This window comes from Bos grunniens, chromosome 8, assembly GCF_055505025.1.
Source record: "Bos grunniens cultivar Pamir isolate PY7600 chromosome 8, Bosgru_T2T1.0, whole genome shotgun sequence".
In the NCBI taxonomy this organism is placed as follows: Eukaryota; Metazoa; Chordata; class Mammalia; order Artiodactyla; family Bovidae; genus Bos; species Bos grunniens.
Genome location: NC_141172.1, coordinates 63,422,180 through 63,444,266, shown reverse-complemented (window position 1 = coordinate 63,444,266; position 22,087 = coordinate 63,422,180). Strand labels below are relative to the sequence as shown.

General features: G+C 44.2%; 1 protein-coding gene, 1 long non-coding RNA gene and 1 pseudogene across 7 annotated transcripts in view; 1 reads left to right on the top strand and 2 right to left on the bottom strand.

Moving 5' to 3' along the window:
- NR4A3 (nuclear receptor subfamily 4 group A member 3) overlaps window positions 1-5,289 on the bottom strand; it is a 42,413-nt gene extending 37,124 nt beyond the window's left edge. Inside the window, exons 1-2 of one of the 3 annotated variants that reach the window (XM_086416073.1) lie at window positions 4,739-5,289; window positions 1,258-1,431 (exon numbers count right to left, since the gene is read on the bottom strand). Coding sequence is in view for 2 of the 3 variants with exons in the window: in XM_086416074.1 (XP_086272200.1) it covers window positions 118-148 (31 nt within the window). In the remaining variant the exon portion in view is untranslated. Of the gene's footprint in view, window positions 1-117; window positions 1,223-1,257; window positions 1,432-4,738 lie in introns of those variants that run through there. The other 2 variants (XM_086416074.1, XM_086416072.1) reach the window with 2 other exon arrangements.
- Window positions 5,290-7,184: 1,895 nt separating this feature from the next.
- Window positions 7,185-22,087, top strand: part of LOC147367244 (uncharacterized) — a 527,308-nt gene continuing 512,405 nt past the window's right edge. For 2 of the 3 annotated variants that reach the window (XR_015169965.1, XR_015169964.1), the window contains exon 1: window positions 7,204-7,331. This is a non-coding gene — a long non-coding RNA (uncharacterized LOC147367244). Of the gene's footprint in view, window positions 7,332-22,087 lie in introns of all 3 variants that reach the window. The other variant, XR_015169966.1, reaches the window with a different exon arrangement.
- On the bottom strand, window positions 18,127-18,663 carry LOC147367247 (glutaredoxin-1 pseudogene; annotated as a pseudogene). The gene has a single exon (XR_015169963.1). The product of XR_015169963.1 is annotated as a glutaredoxin-1 pseudogene (transcript).

The following is a 22,087-nucleotide window of genomic DNA, read 5'->3' as shown; positions in this document are numbered from 1 at the left end:
GTTTTTCTGAACCAAAGGAAAACCATGTGCTTAACGTCTCTTTGGAGTCTATGGTGTAAAAGGTGTGACTAATAGAAAAGCGAATACTTCACATTTCCTTTGACATCTTTCTCTTACCCACATTTCCAAATCTGATTGAGTCATACATGTATGGGATGAAATCTTGACTTGAAAAAAGGTGTTGAGGGCCTGTTGGAAGAAGCAGTGATAAGGAGAGGCCAGTTCAAGCCTCTATTTTCCAAGCAAGGCCCTACAAATGATCATTAGTTTCAAGTTAAAAGAGCATTTACCCTGTGAAATGAAAGGCTAGTCATTAAAAAAAAGAACATTGCCTGATGTTTCATTTGTTCTCTTCCCTTGGATTTCTCTATGACTCTTTTCTATCATTCTTCACCAGTCCCTACCTATTGTTGTTCTTTGTGACTTTCTGAGGTTTCCAGATAGAAGGTGAGCTTGCTGGGACTGAGTTCTATTTATTTGCATCTCTTTGGCTAGGCACCTGGTATCCCTTTGTTGTTGTTTAATGGCTAAGTCCTGTCCAACTCTTTTGTGACCCTATGGACTATGGACCCACTAGGCTCCTCTGTCCATGGCATTTCTCAGGCAAGAATAGTGGAATGGGTTGCCATTTCCTCTTCCAGGGGGTCCTCCCAATCCAGGGATCGAACCATGCCTACTGCATTGGCAGGTGGATTCTTAACCACTGAGCAACCAGGGAAGTCCTTTACCAAATGCAAACAGAGGTGCTACAAGCTAAACCTGCAATCCTTTCTTTTGCCCAACTCAAATTTCCTCCTTGGTTTTCAGCTCAAATGCTTTCCCTCTTTCCCTCTGAGCTTCAATAATCCAAATGTCTGCACTCAAATGATTTGGGTTTTATACAAACAAAAATGCTTTGTATTGTTCGAAATGATCCCATAACTCTTAAATGCCTTAGCATTAAAAGGAAAGCAAAAATGAAGACATTAAAATGTATAAAAAGATCCCAATCTATTGGTGTATTTGCATTTTTCTTAGGAAAAATATCTTTGAGAAATGCAACGCTTAATTTAATCTGGCTGCTCCACTAGGTAGCAACAGCGTGTGGTATCCAGAGGAGCTTCGTGCAAAGAAGCCACCTGTGCCGTGAAATTCGCGGCCAGCAGTCACTCACTGTCCTGGCGCTGGGCAAGTCCACCAGCCTGCTTGTGGGTGTGTGGCTCCCCCACCCACATCTCCCAGCCCAGGAAGAATAAGGGGTCGTGCCTTGAGACCTACCTGGAGGGTATCTTGCGCGCTGAATGGTGGGGCTGGGGGTCTCTCCAGCGGAGGCCGAGAGTGGAGGAGGCGGGGACGTCCGGCTGGGTGAAGTGGCTGCGGTGCTGCCCGGCTCCGCTGAGGGTCCAGTCTCAGCGATGGGGCTTGCCGGGCTGCGCTCTTCCGCAGTAGGCTCTGGGGGGACGGGGGCAGGCACCAGGAGAAAGGATAAAGGTCACAGTGAGACTATGCTGGGGCACCGAGGCCTGGACTGGGCGTACGGGGGTGGGGGTGGTAGGGATATCTAGAAATGACACAAAGAATTAAAAGGCTAAGAAAGCAATGTTTAAGGTGACCGGAGTCCCTGGGCAAAAGGGATCACAGCGCCGTGAAGAAGCCGAGGAAAGGTTGTCCGCGCTCACGGCGGTTTTGTGGTTCCCGAACCGAGGCTAGAAAACGCGCAACCAATTGTGGCCCAGATATTAATCTGCCTGACCCCCCAAGTGGTTCCGAGATAGCGATGTCAGGAAAACCGAATGGGAACACTTGAGGAAAGAGTTCCGCCGGAATCGGAGTCTGTGAGTGTGCAGGAGCGGAAAATATTTTCCAACTTCACCCGCCCCCACCCCTCAAATACAGATTTTACACGTTGCGTAGGAAATGCACAGGGTCCGGAACGAATGCATGAATGCCCCGAGGAATTAAGAAAGTCTGCGCTTTTCATCCTAAATGCTAATGGAGCTTCGCTTCTATTAGCGGAGAGTTTCGGGGTCCAGGGGTCAAGCAAACAAAAAGGACGCAGTGGAAATAGGCCGGCTCTGGAAGCACGGCACAAGGCTGTTGGCGTTTGCCGCTGCTGGTGCCAGCGGAGGGAGGCCCCCCTGCGCAGACCCACGGGCGGTATCCCAGAGAGTGGGCGACTTCGAGGCTCGGGGCCATAGGGCGACCCGGAGGGGGCACGACTCGGAGGGGGCACTCTCCAGAGGGCGCCGAGAGCGGCTCTGGGGCAAGTGTCTCTGCGCAAAGCCTTAGCGAAACTTTGTACCTGGAAGCGCATTTCGGTGGGCCTCGGAAAGGATCCCATGGCCCCAGTTCAGTTCAGTTCAGTCGCTCAGTGGTGTCCGACTCTCCGGCCTATAGCGCCCCCTTTGCCCGGACCCACTCACAGCTATAAGAATGGGAACCGGCACCCGAAAAAAAACCGCCAAAATCCCAAAAACCTCCGGCGTGCGCGGACCGCGGGTATAGAGTAAGTTTGGTCTCCCGCCGCCCCTGCGCCCGCGGCTTGCCTGAAAGGAGAGGGGATCGGAGCCCCCAGATCCGGGAAGCCCTTGACAGCCAGGAAGTGGGGGATTCCCTTGCCACCCCCACCCCCAGCCCCAGCTGATACTACAGAAAGCTTGCGCTCGCCCTAGCGCAGGATCTTCCCACGGCTGTAACGTGCGCTTCGTGTCCCTCCGCATCTTCAATGGGAGTCTCCAGCAACCTCCCACCACCTCCTCCAGGTGCCCACGTTCCCGCCCTTCTTTGGGGTCTTTCAAGCGGAGTCGTTCTCCAAGGATCGACCTCTGGCTAGGGTGGGTGAGGGAAGCGTCTCCCCAAGGAAAGGGAGGCTTCCCTCGCGCGCCCAGCGTTCGCGGGGGTGGGGTGGGGTGGGGTGGGCAAGCCACACCACACCTCCTACAGCAGAGCCTAGTGCCCCTCGACTCTCTCCGCGCCCCCCTCTCTCCCCGCCCCGAAACGACTGGTTACCTAGGCAAAGCCTCCGCGCCTGGAAACACGTTTCTCCGCTCCCGCTCGCGGCCGCCGCGGCCGGGAACACGGAGCCTCGGGGTTGTAAATTAGGAAGAAATAACTACCTCTGTCAAAGCCCCTTTCTTTCTCGTGGGCAGACGAAAGGAACACCCCCGTGTTCCCCTCCCCGTGGTGGAGTGTGTGAAGGAAACCGTGAAACGCACCATTGTGACCGGGGCTCCTCCACGGAGTTTCCAACCCTGGGGAGCGGGGGCGGAGGTGGGGCGGGGGCAGGAGGAGTGGAGGAGAGATCGACAGAAAGGGAAAGACAGAGATTCTCAGAAAGACCGAGGGAGAGGAGGCAAACCGCGGGGGAGAGTTTCTGCGAGCGCAGGGTCCGAGGGAAGGGGGAAGGGGGCAGGGTGGGGTGGGTGCGGGGGTTGGGAGCGGGTGTGAAGTCTGCTGTGGCCCTAGAGGTTTTTGATAGTCACATTATGAGCATCTTGTTAAGGTAAGAGAACTCGAAAAAACTCAGACTTCATTGACTGTGCTCAGAAGCCACGTTGGGCAGCTTTTCCTTTACCCAACTCAGTTCTGTAAAATATCTCTCCGTCTTGGGAAAAGAAGATTCAGGATTGGGTTCGTGATGAAATGACTGAACGGCGCTCTGTACCTCTCTCCCGGCACTCTAGGACTCTGGGATAATAGCCTGAGATTTCTGATTACCAAACTCCTTGCAGCTCTTCCCTTTAGACAGTCCGTGGGCACAACAGATAAATGACAATCTCCCAGAACGTTCTTTAGAATCAAGGGACAAATGCCTTCTCCCTCACGATTGCCCCAAGCTCCCAAAAGGTTTGAGAGGTGCCCTTGGAAGTCAGTCTCCGCAGGCTGCACTCGCTTGACCGTTCTCTTACCACTGAGAACTTTCATTTCTATCAAGAGTAAAACACTCTGAGCAACTTCTCCAAAAGCGAATTCTGTCAGTTAAAACATGCCTTACCCATACCAAGTAAAGGCCCAGAGGAGGGGGGGGGGGGCACTGTCCCCACGCATGTTGGGGCACGGGGGTCGGCAATTACACCCGATTACCTACGAAGGGAAAAGTGTACACGGGCAAGTCGGCGACGCCAGGCAGACGTGCCTGGTGGAGCCCCAGGCTCATTTCAATACAATAAGCCACATTCCTACAATTACGCCCTCTTTCCTGAGATCCTCCGAACCCGGCTGCAAACTCCGGCCAGGTCCCCTTCCCTCTCAAGCTTCCTCCCAGTCAACCATCTCGGAGTCACCATTAAGTAGATTAACCTGGACGCACTGGAGCCCCTATTTCCAATCCTAGTTAAAAGGCAGGAAAATTACTGCCGTTCATCACAGGAGCTGCAACTCCCTGCCGCTGCCGCCGCCGCCGCCGCCGCCGCCGCCGCCTAGAGCATCATTACCATGACAACTAGAGCCGAAATACCCTGAATTACATCGCTGGAGCTGCTACTGCACAAATCCCGGTCCTGGTCTTTGTTAGAGGCTTTTCGCCTCTTCGGATAAGGAGAGGAATCCCACAAGCTCCAGAGATCCCCGCAGGCCCGCTACCGGAGGGAAAAGTCTCAGATCAGAACCCACCGGCGACTCCGCGAGCAAAGCCAGAGCGAGAAGGCTGGGCGGAGGGGGAAACCCCAACTCAAAAAGTTGTCAATTTCAGAAGCTGAGCTTCTCAGCGCGCCAACTTTTTAACAAGTCCCCCTATTAACTGAGCGAATCTCATACGTACTTGAATGCTGTGGCGGTTCCGTCTTTAGTGCGAGTTTCTAGAAAGCTGCCCCGAAATCTGCACTGGGAGGGGAGTCAATGTTGCTGTCCCGGAAGGGCTGCGGTGTACAAGTCCAGCGGCTCCCAGAGGCAGTGAGCTGCTGGCAGGGGATGCTGCGATCCCGACTCATGGGAGAGCGCCGCCGAGGGGTTCCGCGGGCGTCCCGTCTCCGGCCGCGACCAGGGGATAGGATGCCGCTTCTGTTCCCACCTCCACGGCCACCGCCGGCGCTGTCAGCGTTGCAAAGTGAGCCCGGGAGGGGAGTCCGACTGCGGTGTTGCGCTGCACCCGCGAGAGCGCAGGGCGAGAGGGGTGTGAGCGCGCGGGAGAGAGTAGAGTGTGTGTGAGGAGCGTGTGTGCGCGCGTGTGTCTGTATGTGCGAGTGAGGGAGCGGGTGTGAGCTTGTCTATGTGTGGGGAGCGGAGGAGGAGCAGGAGCTGGAGGGGTGGGGGGCGGGAGGCAGGAGACTCCGCTCTCCCGGCTGCGCGTTCGCTCGCTCTCTCGGCACGTCATTTATGCCACAGGAGCCCTAGCGCCCTCTCCATAGAGTGCCTGGAATGCGAGACGTCAATGTGACGCCATGGGACGCTACGTCACCCTCCTCCTCCCTCCTCTGGCCCAGTCGGTTCCGCGTGTGCGAGGGAGGGTGTGTGTGTGTGTGTGTGCATGTGCGAGCACGCGCGCGCGCGTTCCCCGGCCATTCGCAGGGCAGCACAATGGAAACTGTGCGGCGCAGCCAGTCCTGGCGCGGGGACCTTTCGGACTAGTGCTGCCAACCCCTTTGCAACCGCGCGGCTCGCCCGGTCGCGAGTCGGTAAGAGGGTGCAGCGGCCCGCCCGCAGGTCAGGCGGGACCGCCCAGCTGTCAGGCTCGGGTGGAGTAGAGTTGGAGGAGTGCTACTGGCACGCCTCCGAGGCTGCCCCGGGGCAGGGAGCCAGGGCGAGGGGGTAAGAGAGAGGACAGCTCTTCCGAAAGGCAAGGCTCCGCCAAACAGCTTCTCTGAGTGACCTGGCAGCCAGTGCAGGAGTCAGGCACCAGTCCGAAGACTCCCTGAGGTGCAGTTGCGCTTTCCCCAAGCAACAGCCTAAAGCTGTTTACGTCTCTCGTCTCTCTGGCTCTTAGTGCCTAGGCTTAATCCCTCTCCTCCTCCGGTCATTTGCTGGGTGCGTGTTTTGCACAGGGATACCGTTGGCTCTGGGAAGATAAGGTTTTCTTTCTTTACACTTAAGGTGTGAATTTCCTAACTGGACCTTATAACCCAATTTAGTGCACATCCAACATCCGCGCGCGCTGTAGCAGCAACTACTTAATGTGTGTAAAATAAACACACACGTGTTGAACAGCTGAGCGGGTCTGACTGTTGCAAATCACCTTCTCCCGTCAGAAATGGAACTCTCAGCTTGCACTTTCACTTTTTGATGGTTGTAGATGGGCCTCCCCTCCACCTCCCAAATTAAACATTTCGAAATCAATCAACAGGATTTATTAGTCATTCGTTAGGGGATTTGTTCTGGTCTCCCGAGACGCGTTTGTTATGAAATGGTGAGCTGAAAGCCTGCGAGATTCTGTTACGGAGAGCAGTTTCTTCCTGGAAGTGAAGATTTTAAGTGTGAATTTCTTGCTGAAAATAATAACAAAATTTTATCAGAGTTAAAGTCTTCTAGCTCCATAAGTTGCAGCTGGATGCAAGCAACCACTTTTAGAAATGAATTTTTGAGGAGGAGAAAATATTTGAGTGAATCTATGCACAGACAATGGTCCCATGTGGTCCGCTTGAATCAGACATGACATTTATGTTTCTGACCTGTCACAACCTTTGCGTGTGTGTTGGGGGTGGGGTGGGGCGGAGCACACAATTCAGAATCGAAGGTTCGAGCTAGCACAGGAAACTTGAAAACAAAACTAAAGTTATATATATGATCTGGGTATATTTCTTCGCCTCCACTTCCACTTCAGACAGGGTGGTGTGGAGAAGACCTGGAAGGGTGCTACGAAAGTTGACCTAGAGGACAGGAACAGAGTCTCTGCACTGCCACAGGTTCCAATCCAGTCTGGGAAGGAAGGAGGGCGCTGCTACATTGCATCCATTCAAAGACTGGCGGGTGGTGGGGGGAGCAGGACCTGGAGCCGCGCAGCACTGACGCACGCGAGGCGCGTGATTGACGCAGGCGATGTTACTAAATTCGGCGGTTGGCCCGGCCCCGCCGCCGGCGCGCGCCGCAGATAGCGGAGTAGGTTCCCCTCGGTCACCCCCGCCCCTTCTCCATTCAGCGCAGCGCCCCGGCGGGGAAGGGCGGGGCGGGGCGGGGCGGGGCGGGGTGCGCGCGGGGCGGGGCGGGGCGGGGTGCGCGCGGCCGCGCCGGGATCCGGCCGCACCAAATATAGTCGGGCCTGGCTATTTTTAGCCGGGCCTCGGGCGCGAGCGCGCCGCGTGAGGGGGCGCCCTGACCCCGCGGAGTGCGGAGGGGGCGGGGGTGGAGTCGCCATCTTGGACTCGGCTCGACCCCGTCTGGTGACCGGCGACGCTGGGCCAGGCTCGGCGCAGGGGGTCGGGGTGAGTGGGTGTGAGCTGCGGGAGAGAGTGGGGCGCGCGGGCTGTGACGGGAGCGGAGGGCGAGTCAGGGCGCGGAGACCGCCATGAAGGGTGACTCGAGGGAGGGCCCGGGGCGCGCGGCCCGCGGGGCGTGCTCGGCTTTCGGCCGGTGATCCCCGTCCGTCACGGGCCCGGCCTTCCCGCCACCCGGCGTCCTCGCCAGCCCAGAGTTGCCTGGGGGCGGAGCCGCCCGCGGCCACCACTTCCTGAGGGCCGGGGATACCCCTCCCGGACGTCACGGAGGAGCCGAGGCGGCGGTGGCGGCCCGGGGCTCATCCTGCACTTGCATCACGGGTGCAGCAGCAGCTGCTCGGCTCCTTTGTGGCTTTTTCCCCTGTTGAGTAACTGCTTTGTTAACTGAAAATACCATGACGGGCCAGTGTGATCACCAGCTCCAGACCTCAAAGAAAGTGAAGCTGTCAGGCAAAAAGAGGGAGACTCCCCTAGCCGGCTGCGATGGTATCTGGTGGGTGGGTGTGTAGAGAAGGACTTGACAGTTTCCACGTATTACCTTTTGCCTAACTTTTCACCCCAGGAAGGTTTAAAAATACTTTTATTTCCATGCTGTAAAAATTTCATGTATTCTGCACCCCACCTATTCCCCCTTCAATTTGAAATCGCGTGCAGGACTGGAATCACTCAAAAGGACAACTGTTAGGTACAGTTTTTAGGAAATAGGACATCTTTCAGTGAATTTGTTGAGTAAACTACGTTTTATAAATGTTAATATGTAAAACTTGTTAGTTAAGTTTGTTCATATGACTTGGATTTCCTCCGTGACAGTTTCGATATTCTTATTTATCTTAAATTAAAAAAAAAAAATCCACCCCTAGCAGAATGTCTCCAGGTAACGCATTTTTCTCTTTGACATGTTGAGTGGATGTGACTTTCTGGACGCTTACGTTGGTTAATTATGTTCTCTCCTCGTCCCCTTCCCCCTCTCCTGCCTTTTCCATGCTTTTTTCCCCTGAATATCTGGTCACCAATCTTTGTTCCTTGACTGCTTTGAGGCTGAGGCCTGTTGTCTGATTGCTCTGAACCAGTCAGCTGTGTCAGTGCTCCTCTGGGTAGGAAGCCGAACTGACTGTTGGAGAGGTTCCAGTGGTCACTGATAAGTGGCAACAGTTTTGCACTCAAATGGAAAGTCTTGGAAGCAGAGACTAGGCTTTCTTACAAACTGGGACACCACCCCTTGCTTAAACTTAGGGCCCTAATCATATGCACTTCTTCAGATGACCTCAAACCAAGTGAATGTTTTCAGTCTTCTTTTTCAAATATCTGTTCCATACTGTTTCAAAACTCTGATTTACTAAAAATGAGGCATAATTTTTTGTAAGGCTTATGTAACTTGACCATTTCGGTGTACCTTTTTGATGACCTTTTTTTTTTTTTTTTAATAAAACGGTACTTTATAATTAAATCTCTTCTTTTGGGAAATCCAGTAGAATAAGACTATCTTAATCTGTGAAATGTTGAAAACTTAACCTGGTTTGGTCCTTTTTCTAGAAGAGGGACATTCATGTGTGGCCCAGTTTACACCCAAAGCAAAGAAAGCAGTTAGTTTCTGCTTTCATGATACTTGGTGGCAGCCAATCTATTAAAAAACTCTATGAAGTAACTATTACACATTCACTGGATAATTACGTTTTGTTTGTTTTGATTATGTGGTTGTAGTCTGCAAGAAAGAAAGTGCTCTTTCTCTTGGAAAATAAAATATGAAATTTGAGGGAAATTTATTGTGTATGATATAAAGCAAATTCTTTAACAAAATAGGGTTTAAAAATTGCTTTAAGTGCTCTTCTGATTAAGCACTGATAATGTACATCTTGTTGATTTTGCTAATATGTAAAGATGATAAGGAGTCTTATTGATAAAAAACTTCAGTGAGGTAAAGTGAAATAAAAATTCCAAGCCAGAATTTGTTACTAAGGTGAAGATAGGAGGGAAAATTAGGAGATTTGTGTGTGAGTCCATGTTTTCCTGAATCACTATAGAAGTTCTATATTACATTCAAGATATGTGTATAAAATGTGGTAGCTTGGCATAACATTGACTTATCCACTTAAATTACTCGGCTTATGAATGTGGGACAATTGTAGTATTCTGTCTGACCTGCCTGCATACTATCCCTTCTCTGTCAATTCTATTATTGCCAAATTATTCTTCCTCAAGTATGGCTTCTGTTACATCACTTTTTTTTTACGCTTATGCTAAATAACACTGTAGGTTTAATGGTCTCTTCCAAACATATGAAATGTAGGCCTTTATTATATCACCCTTGGGTTCAAAAGTCTTCAGCAGCTGGGTATTGTCTCCAAAATAAAACGCCAAAGGCTGCACACCTTGGTTTCTTTATTTCCAAGTAATTTTCCTGTCCTAGTCAAATTGATATCCTCTCTGTGCTTCAGAAGACATCCTTTTACCCTGCCACATTTGTTCATAGTTTTCTTTTTTATGGAGTTCTCTTCTTCTTTGTCTCTGCTTATTGAAATCTTACCCTTCCTCTAAAACTAGCTCAAGAAATGAATTCTGATTGTGCTTTAGTCTTTCATAAAGTTCTTATTTCACTGCTTTCTTTTTGTACTCTTGTGTACATTGCTTATTCTCCTGTCAAACTGTAGGCTTCAAAAACATGCCTCATATATCTTTGAAATTCCTGTGGCTCCTAAGTCTAACAGAGATAGTAAATACCCATAAAATATTCCCCCATCTAAATTTGAATATGAATAGAGAACATCTATAATATAAGTAACCAATTATATGGATTAGGATATTCTTGGAATGAATGGACAAAATGATATCATACATTGGTTCTTTTCTTTAAGTTTTAACACTTTTAATTGAATATACCTTGTCAAGATGCCCACCACAAGGCCGGACGGCTGCATGGTGATACAAGGAAATTGCAGCTTGACTTGTGTTATATCTGTGTAGGAAGATTTGCTATGATTTTTTTTTCCTGACAAGACTTTTGGTTTGACTCTTCTATCATTTTCCCCTCTATTTTTACTTTCTCTTGTGCTGCTTCCTCTCAATGAAGAATGGGCTGCTGTAGGTGAGGAAATATTAATATCAACTTCTTTTGGGAAAATTTCTTAAGGTTCAGGAAATAGAACCATGGCATCTATGTATAGCCAGTTAAACATAAAAATTCTTAAATTTCTTATCTTTTCTAAAATATATGTAAGTAGATTTGTGTGACACTACATATATGTTGAAATAAGCTAGGCAAAGAGATTTTGGAATTTTGGTTTCTTAGAAGTTTTAGAAAGAGGCTCATGGGAATTTGAATATTAATATTTAACAAGGAAAAAGTAAATAATAAAGCAGCATAGACTTTCTGTTATGGAAAATTTCAGAAAAGAGTAAAAGCCAGAGATGGAATGATTACTTAATAGTATAAGTGCTAATATTATTTTTTAATCTCATTAAATAATATTTTTCTCAGTGAGTGAGTAAAGGTTGCTCAGTCATGTCTGACTCTTTGTGATCCCATGGACTGTAGCCTACCACATTTCTCTGTCCATGGAATTCTCCAGGTGAGAATTCTGGAGTGGGTAGCCATTCCTTTCTCCAGGGGATCTTCCCAACCTAGGGATTGAACCCAGGTCTCCCCCTTTGCTGGTGGATTCTTTACTGTCTGAGCCACAAAGGAAACCCCATTAGTAAATAATAGGACAGGCTTGCAGTCTGTTTGAAAAGATAGTTTATTTCTTTGTCATGTTTTTCGCCAGTTGCTGGTAAACTCTGGAAGCCCACAGTAATATGGGGGAGAAAAGTTATTACTCATGTCTGATAAATAAATTCAGGATATTATTTAGGGCTATGAAATAAGATCTGCATTTTATCTTGGGTTGATGGATGAAGTAAGTATCTCCTCACATGTAACTAACTACATAGCCCTTTACTATCACCCAACTCTGGGAAAAAAAAAAAAAAAAGATTGCCTCACATGTACAAGGTCAGTCCTTCAGCATTTTCTCCAAGAGTGGGATGCTGTATTTTGCAGAGAGCACTAGATTGCTTCTCAGAGGCCTTGGACTGGTTTTGCTGCTGTGAAACTGCCGAGCCTTGGGTAAGTTAAGTAATCTTTTGGGGGAACCTAAGTATCATCATCTGTAAAATAATAATGTTGGGCTTACCATGTGATCTTTAAGGATCTTTCAGTTTGTGAGGTTGAATGCTTGTGTCAGCTCTGACTTAGCCTCTTGTCACTACCTGATTGCTGTAGTCAGGTGGCTCAGAACTCTTTTGTATACTATACAAATAGTAGTAGTAGTAGTAATATCATGCTTAACATTTTTGGCCTATGTGGTAAATAACTGTAGCCATTGAGTGAGATCTTGGTGACCTGAGAGAGTCAATGGACTGCCAGCTTCACAGCCTTTTTTTGTCCATAAAGTGAAAACAAGCAGAAATCTGGATAGTCCAAAAGTCATTTTATATTTAGCTTTGGAATTTGTTTTTGTTCATTCATTTGAATATGGATGAATCACAAATTGACTTCGTACAAATTAATAAATTTTCATTGGAATAGACACTGTTGTTTGCTACTCCGGTTGCTTTCTGATTCTTACTGCATGCTAAGCATAAATCATTTCTTCTTAAATGTAGCAGCTAAGGTGAAACTGTCCTTTTTGCTTTTTCCTAGAGAAGGACTGGTGATGGTGGGCTTGTAAGTCTTTACATTTCCTTTTAGAGTGTAAATAGATAAAGTGAAATATTGAGAAAGCAGGTCAAAAGTAAAGTACCACAAAGGTATTAAGTTGGAAAAATGTTAGCAAATCAGGCAGGAAGAATTCAATAAGTTCTGTTTGCAAACTTGTTAGATTTGCAGTTGGATACATTTTTATGGATAAATACATGCACACACGCTAAGTCGCTTCAGTCATGTCCAACTCTGTGCGACCCCATGGACAGCAGCCCACCAGGCTCCTCTGTCCATGGGATTAGCTAGGCAAGAATACTGGAGTGGGTTGCCATTTCCTTCTCCTTTATGGATAAATAAGAGCTGACTTTATAGGCATTGGGGAATAGCCAAATTTTAACACATTGCAGGTTTATGTATTATCTGAGTTAGGTTTGAATAGTAAAAACATGGTTTGTCCATTAATTTTAAATGCCTCTTCTAGGTATTTAGGTATCTGATTTACTACTTGGATCGTGTAATTAGTAACTGATTCTAAATTTTACCATAATACATTTTTCATTATTTGCTTCTCATGTTTATAGTTCACTACTGGAAAAATTCTTCCCTGACATCTGTTCTGAATTAGTTCCCTATTTATGTTTTCTTGTTTTATCAATTGTAGTGATGAGAATATGAAGCCATATTTTAAGTTTAGTAAAATTCCTCATTATAATTTCTAAAAATGATTGTCTTATTTAAATTCACATGTTGTCATTGATTTCACTTTTTTAAAAAACAATAAGATATCCTGTGTACATTTTGAAATCTGTTTACCATAGTTTCTTAGCACTTTATAGTTGTCAGTTAACTTTTAGCGACTTCTTTTTTAAACTTTTAAGCTTCTGTTTATCTCAAAAATCTTTTAAAATGCCATTTGGTTTAAATTATTTTGGACATATTTATTTGGGGGGATGAATTTATTGAGCCCGTGGAGAAGTTCTTGGCACAGAGTAGGTGTTCTGTAAACATTTGATGAATGAATGAAAGCAGTTTTCAAGAAACTTCATTCAAAATACTGTTTCCTTTATTGTAACCAGCCTTGTGGCCTTATTTGCTTTTCTCAGAGGGTTTCACTCGGGTTCAGCCTGTGAGCAGCAGAGAAGGCCTGCTGTTCATCACTGTGCTGCTGCGTCTGCACTGCCCTTCCCTCCATTGCAGCTGCCCACCTGAGGGCAGCACCCCTGAGTCACAGCATTCTGTGACATCTGTGTTTGAACTAACAGATTCAAGTACCCTATGGAATTATATCACCTTTGATCCTGAACCGTCTCAAGAGTTAACCTCTGGTTTATCTCTTTATCTTGATGTGACACTTTTGCTCCGATCTTTCACACGATAGTATCCTTCCCTCTTTTCTTTAGTGTCTCTGCCTTGGTTTATATAACCTGTTCGTTGGTAAGTTCTTCCCTTCTCCATATCATATTTCCTTCTGTAACATTCATTGTGCTTTGAATTTGAAGTTCAAGGCCTCAGTCACTTGTCTACCATCTATAACCTATAAATGGAGGGGTGCAAAATGGAGGGGTATAGAATATTATCTAGGAACTCAAGCTATATTTTCTAAACATTTACTATATTAAACTGTAAGATTTAACTTTTGCAAAGGAAATGCATTCACATGAGTCTACAATATGTCTAAAAATAAAAAGTTTCTCTTCCACTTCTATCCAGCATCTACTCAATTCCTATCCTTTCAGAGTTTTAAAATTTATATCCAAGTCAATACAAATATAAATTCTGTTCTGCTTTCCTTTTTTTAACCAGTGAAAGCTTATGCATGTTATTCTGCTCTTTTCACAAAACAGGGTGTTTTAGTGTTCTTTACATAACAAGGGAGAAATATATGAAGTATATTTCACTTTAACAATATGTCTTAGAGATCTCTTGCATGTTGTTGTGTGGATATAGGATCAGTACCATATTGATGGACATTTGGGAAATTTTCAGTCTTTGCTATTAGAAACAGTGCTGCAGTGTTACATAGATTATTTCACACTTGTGCAAGTATTTTTGTAGGATAAATTACTGAAAGTGGAATTGCTGGTCAAAGACTGTATCTCATAATAATTTTATAGGTACTGCCAATTTGTCCTTCATAGAGGCAGTTTATATCCCCACTTGAGTCTGAGAGCACCATGCTACCCGTCTTCTTGCCAACAAAATGTGTTCTTGAACTTTCGAATTTTTTTCCAATCTAATAGGTGAAAATTTCTTAGTGTACTTTTAATTTTTATTTCTTTTTATGAGTGAGTTTGAATATTTTTTCATATGTTTAAAATATTTTTGTATTTCCTTTTCTGTGAAGTATCTCATATTCTTTGCCTTTTTTGGGGGGAGTCATTTGAACATCAATTTGTGGTTGATGTTTATAATATGGAGGTTTGCAAAGTGAATTGCAATATCCCCTTTACCCCCAATTTGTTATTGGTCTTTTGTCTTTGCTTGTGGTGTTTTTGCCAGGTAGATTTTTTCCTAAGCTGTAGTTGAATTTGTCAGTCTTACCTTTTATACTTTTTGGATTTTCTGTCCTAGTTAGAGAAGCCTGTCTCTTTACAAGGTTATAATTGTCTTCTACTACTACTTTTATGGCTTCTGTTTTACACATAAGTTTTGTGGTGTGTTTTTCTTAGTGTATGGTATGAGAGATAGGCCCAAATTAATTTTTTTTCCAAGTGGCTACTCACTTGCCCCAATACCATTTGTGACTAGTCCCTCTCTACGTTTTTACTTCTTACTAGAAACAGATTGATTCATATGCCTTGTTTTTTCACACCTGCTTTGCTGTGACTGAATGTAAATGCAGTTCTCCATTTTCCTTCCTAGAGAACACCTTCTTTAATGGCAAAGATGTCTTTGCCTTCCACCCTGCTACCTCTCTACTTACCTCAGCTACAGCAGCGGTTTGGCAGCCAGTTAATACTTGAATGAATACAGGCTTCTAAGAAAGCTCTCCAGGATTTTCCATTGAGCAATAATGGACTAAAAAGAAATCTTAACTATAATCAGGTTCCTTTGAAGATTGTTCAAACCAGAGAGGGCTCTAGCCATGCTAATCAGCTGTTCCAGAAGCTGAAACCCACTACCTGGGTATTTTACTCCTGAGGCAATCCAGTTCAGGTTGCTTCTTTCTGTGCAAATTCACATCATTTGCCACCTCTGCTTTTTCTGACAATTTAGGATATTACTGTCTATAATTTGGGAGAGGGAACCATAATATGCCCAAGAAGTGGTTTGGGTTCCCCATCATGCAGTAGTCAGTTCCAGAACCTCATTTACTGGGAAAGTGACTGTGGATGAATAATTTGGGGAACACGCCTCCTCATTTTGAACCCCAAACAGATTATAAACTTTTTTTTCATCTAGGGAACCTAGAGAAAATCCAGCATTGTTCCTAGGGGAGCGTGTCCAAGCAGGCAGCTGAAACTGAATTTACTTGATATGCATACTAGCACTTTCTAAGTTATTTGGGCTAGTTTTATAGCTCCTTGATAGACATTTCCTTCTACTTTGAACCATTGCCCTTGGTGATGTTTCTGTTTCAGACTTGCCTGTTCTTATTAATGAACCTTTTGGGGAGCCTATTTCTTATCTCTGCCTTCAGACTTCCCCCCTAATGCTGGTAGTATACTCTGTCCAATACCAATTTATCTTAAAATCATTTTGGTGAAAATCAGTTTTATCCAAATACAACTTAGTTGAAAGCAAACTATTCAACTGGAAAATTTGGTTAAAACAATTATTTAGTAGAAAGTGAATATGCTAAGTTACAAATTTTTGAGTGGTAATACTTTTAGTATATTATGAGTTGTTTAAACACTTTTGGTCATTTTTCTAGAGGTTTTTCTAATTTTTCTTCTTTGATATTTCAAATTAATTTTCAACTACAGGAGCACTATGTTGCTTGTGATACCAAAAGATTAAAACAACCTAGCTGCCCAACGATAGCATAGTTGGACAAACTTGATCTTAACTAAAAGTCAGTAAGAGGTTATTGGAACAACCAAAACATTGAGCGATAAGATAAAAACATGTTTCCTTTATTGCTTTTTCCCCCTCATTAAAATGGCAGTGCGTATGTGGTACAGGACACTCAGAAAAATGAAGATAAGGAGTAGAAAGACTTAGTAGAAAAGGGAAAAAAAAAAGCCATAAATTATAATTTACCGAAGAATAACTGCTGTTGTCCTTTTCTCTCTTTTCAAGTGCATTTTATACGCATAAACTCTGAATGCTGCTTGTAATCTGCCATTATTTAAGCATTCTGCAGCTATTGGTTCATCACCTTTGTCCAGTTTTAGACTTTGGTTCCTTTCTACTTTTTGACCTACAACTATGGGCCAGTCCACCTTAACTGAAAATAGACAGCCATTCTCTTTTTCCTTCAGTCCCTGAAGCCTCCTGAGGTCCATCACTAGCCTGGGCCCCAAAGAGCCCCCCGCTTTCTTTAAGTGAGACAGTTTATAAATTAAGTGATTCTGTCCATCCTTTCTGTGTATTTATAAAAGGGTCTCTGTGGAACTCTGATCATCTACAAAATAATTTTTGGTGTTCATGCTTCATGCTTAATGTATATTATGTGTATATATGTAAATTAGATGGAAGTTATAAAGAGGAATTAGATTGGGTCCCGACTAAAATAAAAATAAGGCAGAGAAATCCATTTATCATTGATGGGAAATTATTTAAATAGCTTTTCTCTAAATCAAGGCTGGCAGATACATGTTGTGTGTTGTGCCCAAGATCTAGTACATGGTAGACATCACTGATCAGTCACGGTACTGTTACTCATTGGATCCAAACTCAGCTTTGGATCTTTCTTAAAATGGGATTCTAGGTAGATGTACCTACTGGAGTTGCTGTGACAAAACTATTTACCATTCTTGCTATAAGATATTGCATTGAAGTTTTGTTTTTTTTTTTTGAAGGACAATAGCATGTGGTTTTATTTATGATGGAAGGAGGGATAAATGTGAAAAAATGTTTGAAGTTGGTATATTTTGCATTGATGACATTCCTTAAAGTCTTGAGTATGTAGAAAAGAATTCGGCAAAAATCACTGTGTGATCCATGGGTACTTCTTTCATAGAGAAGAAATTAACCATTCATACTTGAGAGACTACAGAAGGAAATTAACTTAATCTTGCAATTCTAGAATCCTTCACAATAAGGAATTCTTAAGTTCTCAGAGTGAGGGGGAAAAAGGGGAGAGAGTGAACATTTAGAACAGTGTTTTCCAAATTTGGCTATTTTCAGAGACATATTTTTGGGGGAGGGGGATACATATTTTCCACACAACATTTAAATTTTTATGTTTTTCTTTTGTTTGTAATCTAAATAATACATGCTTGTTCAGGATTCTCTGGAACACCATCTGACCTAACAGTGTTGCCATATGATCACCGCATCTAGATTTAGACCTCTGATCCTGTAGCACAGAGTGTGGACCAACAATGTCTAACTTTTTTATGGCATCTCTCAGATTGGGTGCTCAGCCCCCTCACAGAACTGTTGAACATTTCCTATGAGATCTGTGAGTTGTCAAGGTTCAGGACAGTGGTTCACAGCAGTGACTGTCAAAGTAGGAGGCGGTGAGGTGGGGTAGGGATGGTGGCCTGGGAGACACCTTTTGAAAAAGCACATTCAAAATACCTATTGATTTCATAATACAAATTCTAGGAAGTCAAACTCAACAAAATAATTTTCAGGCAGTAGCAGAAAACAAACTCTAGCTTCATCCTCGGGGACCTGAGATATACTTGGTTGAGAAACACTGGAGTTAGAGGTAGCAGTGTCCCAGCAGAAGGAGAACACTTGCTAAGAACATGTGCCACAGAGATTTGGATCAGTGAGTGAATCCTAAGCATACCTTGTCATGTCCCTTTGGAACCCAAAGGCCAATCCACATGAAAGCCTAGACATGCATCAGACTGCTCAGACCTGTTATTTTGGGCAAGTTGGTCCATTTTTTAATACTGAGTCAAAATAAGCTGTTTTTTGCCTCCCAAAATGCCCCTCCCCCTTTATTGAGGTTAACATATTTCAGAATTTTAAGTAAACCATTGCTGTAGCTGGGTAAAGTCGCCCCAGGTCCACTGTAGCTGGGTAAAGTCGCCCCAGGTCCATCCTCTAGGAACTGCTGTTATCTGCTATGCCATCCATCCCTCAAAAGGGTTATCAGCCTAGGTCTGCTCTGTAATTATTGCAGAGCTCCAGTTTGCTTTAGCCGTGTCAACAGTTCCCCTCTCTCATGCATATTTACTAATCAGTGCATCCACCTATGCACTCTTTACCAATGAAGACCCAAGGTACCGTTCTGGCTCCTTTGAGCTGTTGCAAGTAATCTTGAATTTCGTTGATGTTACCATTGGCTGTGATATCGGCAAATTCCAAAGGCCCTTGTTTGAAGGGCAGTTGGCTGAGGATCTCCTGCGTCCTTCTGCAGTAGGGGTAGGTGGGCTTGATGAACATGACCACCTTCCCAGGCTGGATCTTGCTGTTCACAAATACTTGAGCCATGCTGTCAGGCTGCTGCCTCTCTGGGAGGACACCTCGATTGCAAATATTGCTTGGGAGTGAAGTGTTTTTTTTTTAATAGATAGACCAAGAAAATTATAATAAAATGTTTTAAAACTGATTAAAAAAGTTTATGATGGCAGGTATGGAATGTGAGCAAAGAGTAATTATTCGAATTTTGGGCAAAGCACATGCCTCGTTAAGATCTTGGAAGCAACACAATAAGTTAATAGATTTGTTATGGAGTGAAAATGGTGTCACGGTAATACTCATCATCAGAACTTGCCCATCGTATGGTCGTGGTGATTGACTACCCAGCTTTCATTCTGTTTTAGATGATTAGTCTAAGCAGTCATGGTTAATCCCATTTCATCTGCTAATGAAGAATTAGAGTTGGTCTGTAACCTATTTTGTTCAGTGAGATGTGACGGAAAGTCTGAAGGGTCAGGGTGCATCTGGAAAATGGTTTCTTGACCCTAAAAAGAGATAAAGAGATGGTGCCTTTTTTTCCTCTTACTCTGTTATGTCTGAATATGATGGCTAGAACTGCACAAGACATCTTAGGGTAGTGAAAAAAACTAAGCAGGAAGCTGATCTAGAAGATGGCAGAGCAGAGAGAGGAAACCTGAGTTCTTGATGACCTTACTGAACTGCTGATTGTATTGTACTTGGTCTGCCTTACTTCCGAACTTCCAGTTCTGTGAGATGATACAGTTCCTTATTGTGTAAGCTAGCGTGATCTGGCATTTTGTCACTTGCAGCCAAAAGCATTCTGAGTGGTGTACTCACTTTGTCCCAGGCAGATTCACAGCAGCTGGTTTTGATTTGATTTTGATAGATTTAATGGCTTCAGAAAGTGGGTGCAGCTTTTAACCAGCCAGCTCTTGCCTCAGTCTTCTCTTAGAGGCTCTGCATTAGACCAGGGTTCTTCACAGAAGGCAGCAGGGAATCCACCAGCACCTGTCATCTCTTCTGGAGCCTTTTGGATCCTTTGACTGTCTGGTGATGTGACTGCTTTTTTGTCATTCATTTGTTCTTTTTCCTGATTCTGATTTCTTGATATGTTTTAGTCCCTGTTCTTGAGTTCTTTGCATCTTATGCCTGACCTCAAGATTGTTCGATAAATTTATTTTCCTTTCTTCCTTCTTCCCTGAGCCTCTCTTCTTTTATCTCTCTCATCCATTCCTGTCTCACTTTGTGACTTCATGGCAGGTAGGGGCTAGTCTAAGATGTATATAATCTTTGTCAGAAGTAGTAGTGAGTTAAGTAGTCACATTTAAGATCTGGCATCGGGTCCCATCACTTCATGGCAAATAGATTCGGAAACAGTGGAAACAGTGAGAGATTTTATTTTGGGGGCTCCAAAAATCACTGCAGGTGGTGACTACAGCCATGAAATTAAAAGAAGCTTGCTCCTTGGAAGAAAAGTTATGACCAACTCAGACAGCATATTAAAAAGCAGAGACATTACTTTGCCAATAAAGGTCCATCTAGTCAAAGCTTTGGTTTTTCCAGTAGTCATGTATGTGAGAGTTGGACTATAAAGAAGCTGAGTGCCAAAGAATTGATGCTTTTGAACTGTGGTGTTGGAGAAGACTCTTGAGAGTCCCTTGGACTTCAAGGAGATCCAACCAGCCCATCCTAAAGGAGATCAGTCCTGGATGTTCATTGGAAGGACTGATGTTGGAGCTGAAACTCCACTACTTTGGCCACCTCAGGCCAAGAGTTGACTCATTGGAAAAGACCCTGATGCTGGGAGGGATTGGGGGCAGGAGAAGAAGGGGACGACAGAGGATGAGATGGCTGGATGGCATTACTGACTCAATGGACATGAGTTTGAGTGAACTTTGGGAGTTGGTGATGGACAGGGAGGCCTGGTGTGCTGCGCGGTTCATGGGGTCGCAAAGAGTTGGACATGACTGAGCAACTGAACTGGACTGACTGAAGTAGTCACATAGCTGTTTGCTCTAGACTAGTATGGCAAATAGTAAGACTAGGTCAGTCCTCAGTCCATTTTCTCATCTAGTGCCTTTTACTCATGGCATAGTACAAGTAACACCTGACATGTCTAGGGGTCGGGGCTTGTGAGTCTTATTATGGCTTCACTATTTGCTACCTGAAATCTTGGGCAAGTCACTTAAAGAGACTGAGTATCTTCTTTAGAATTTGTTATTAGTTGTTCAGTTTTTTTCCCAGTAGTTTTTATTGGGATTCAAATGAAATAATGTGAACATGGCAAATGAAAGAAGAATTTTTTCCTGAAAAAGAATAAGCAGTCTTGGTTGGATTTTCTGTTTTTTTTTTTTTTTCAGATAAACTAATGTCGAAGTCTCTAGAATCAACTCTGTAGCTTGTTAGAATGTTCATAAAAAGGCAATGAAATATGATGTGAGACATAATTATACAAGTATTCAGGGGTTGAAGTTGATATTTTAGTGGTAGATTACAGCCTGAAATAAAAAGAAAGGGCCACGCAGTATAAAGGGGAAATAAAGGTCAGGATGTTGATCTTCAGGCTTATTTCTAGTTCAACCAGAAATTCTGGTAAGCCAAATTAAGGGAAAGAGAAACCAATGGAAGAAACACCCCCCTCTAGTGGCGAGGAGCCAGATTCTACACTTGTTTCCTAAGATGTGTGATTGGGGAATGGATGGCTTCTTAGGATGTCTTCAGTTTCTTAAGAAGTACCCTCAAGGGATCCAGAGTTGACATTCTTAACGAAGATCATTAATTACTTCAGGTTTTCCTGATCAGGTGTATTGATACATAAATAGTATGTTGGCAGTCTCACATGGGATCAATTGTCTGAAAAATGTAGAGGCTCCTGTTGTTGGAAGAGATTCACAGTTTTTATGTACTTTTATGTAGGTCATTTAGAGAATTAGGAGACCACTGTTACTAAATTTCTTATTGATCTGAGATGATACAGTAGGAACCTCTATAGACCCATGTGTAGGTGAATAAAGCCTGTGATGGTATAGAGTAGTATTCATCTGTATTTATACAAAATAATGATTGTGGATTTCCTAAGGGTAACTTTTGATTTGAAATATTTAGTGGTCATTGGGAGAGCCAGGTGTTTTAATTTATATCTCAGAAGTGATTTGATTTTTGCTTATAGAAAGGTAGTGAATTTAAATATATTAAAATAACTTACTGCCCATAATTCAGTGGCTTGGTAGGGACACCTAATGTATTCTTGAAGGACATCTCATCTTAAGGATGTGTTACCGATGATAATACTTGCAATGGATTATTATTGCATCTACAAATTTCAAGAGTCCATTCAGATTTTTATTGTTTTGAACTTCTATTTGGGAGGAATTCTTTTACGTTAACTCTGAAGAGGCAAAATTTCAAAGAATGAAATGTTTATGGTATTCTGTGTTAGACCTGAGGAAACTCTGAATATCATTCAACTGTGATATAGAAAAGAATGATTATGGAACAAGAAAATAAAGACTGCATCATCAGACTGCCATTTCTTTATTTTTAATGTCAAACTTTGTGCTCC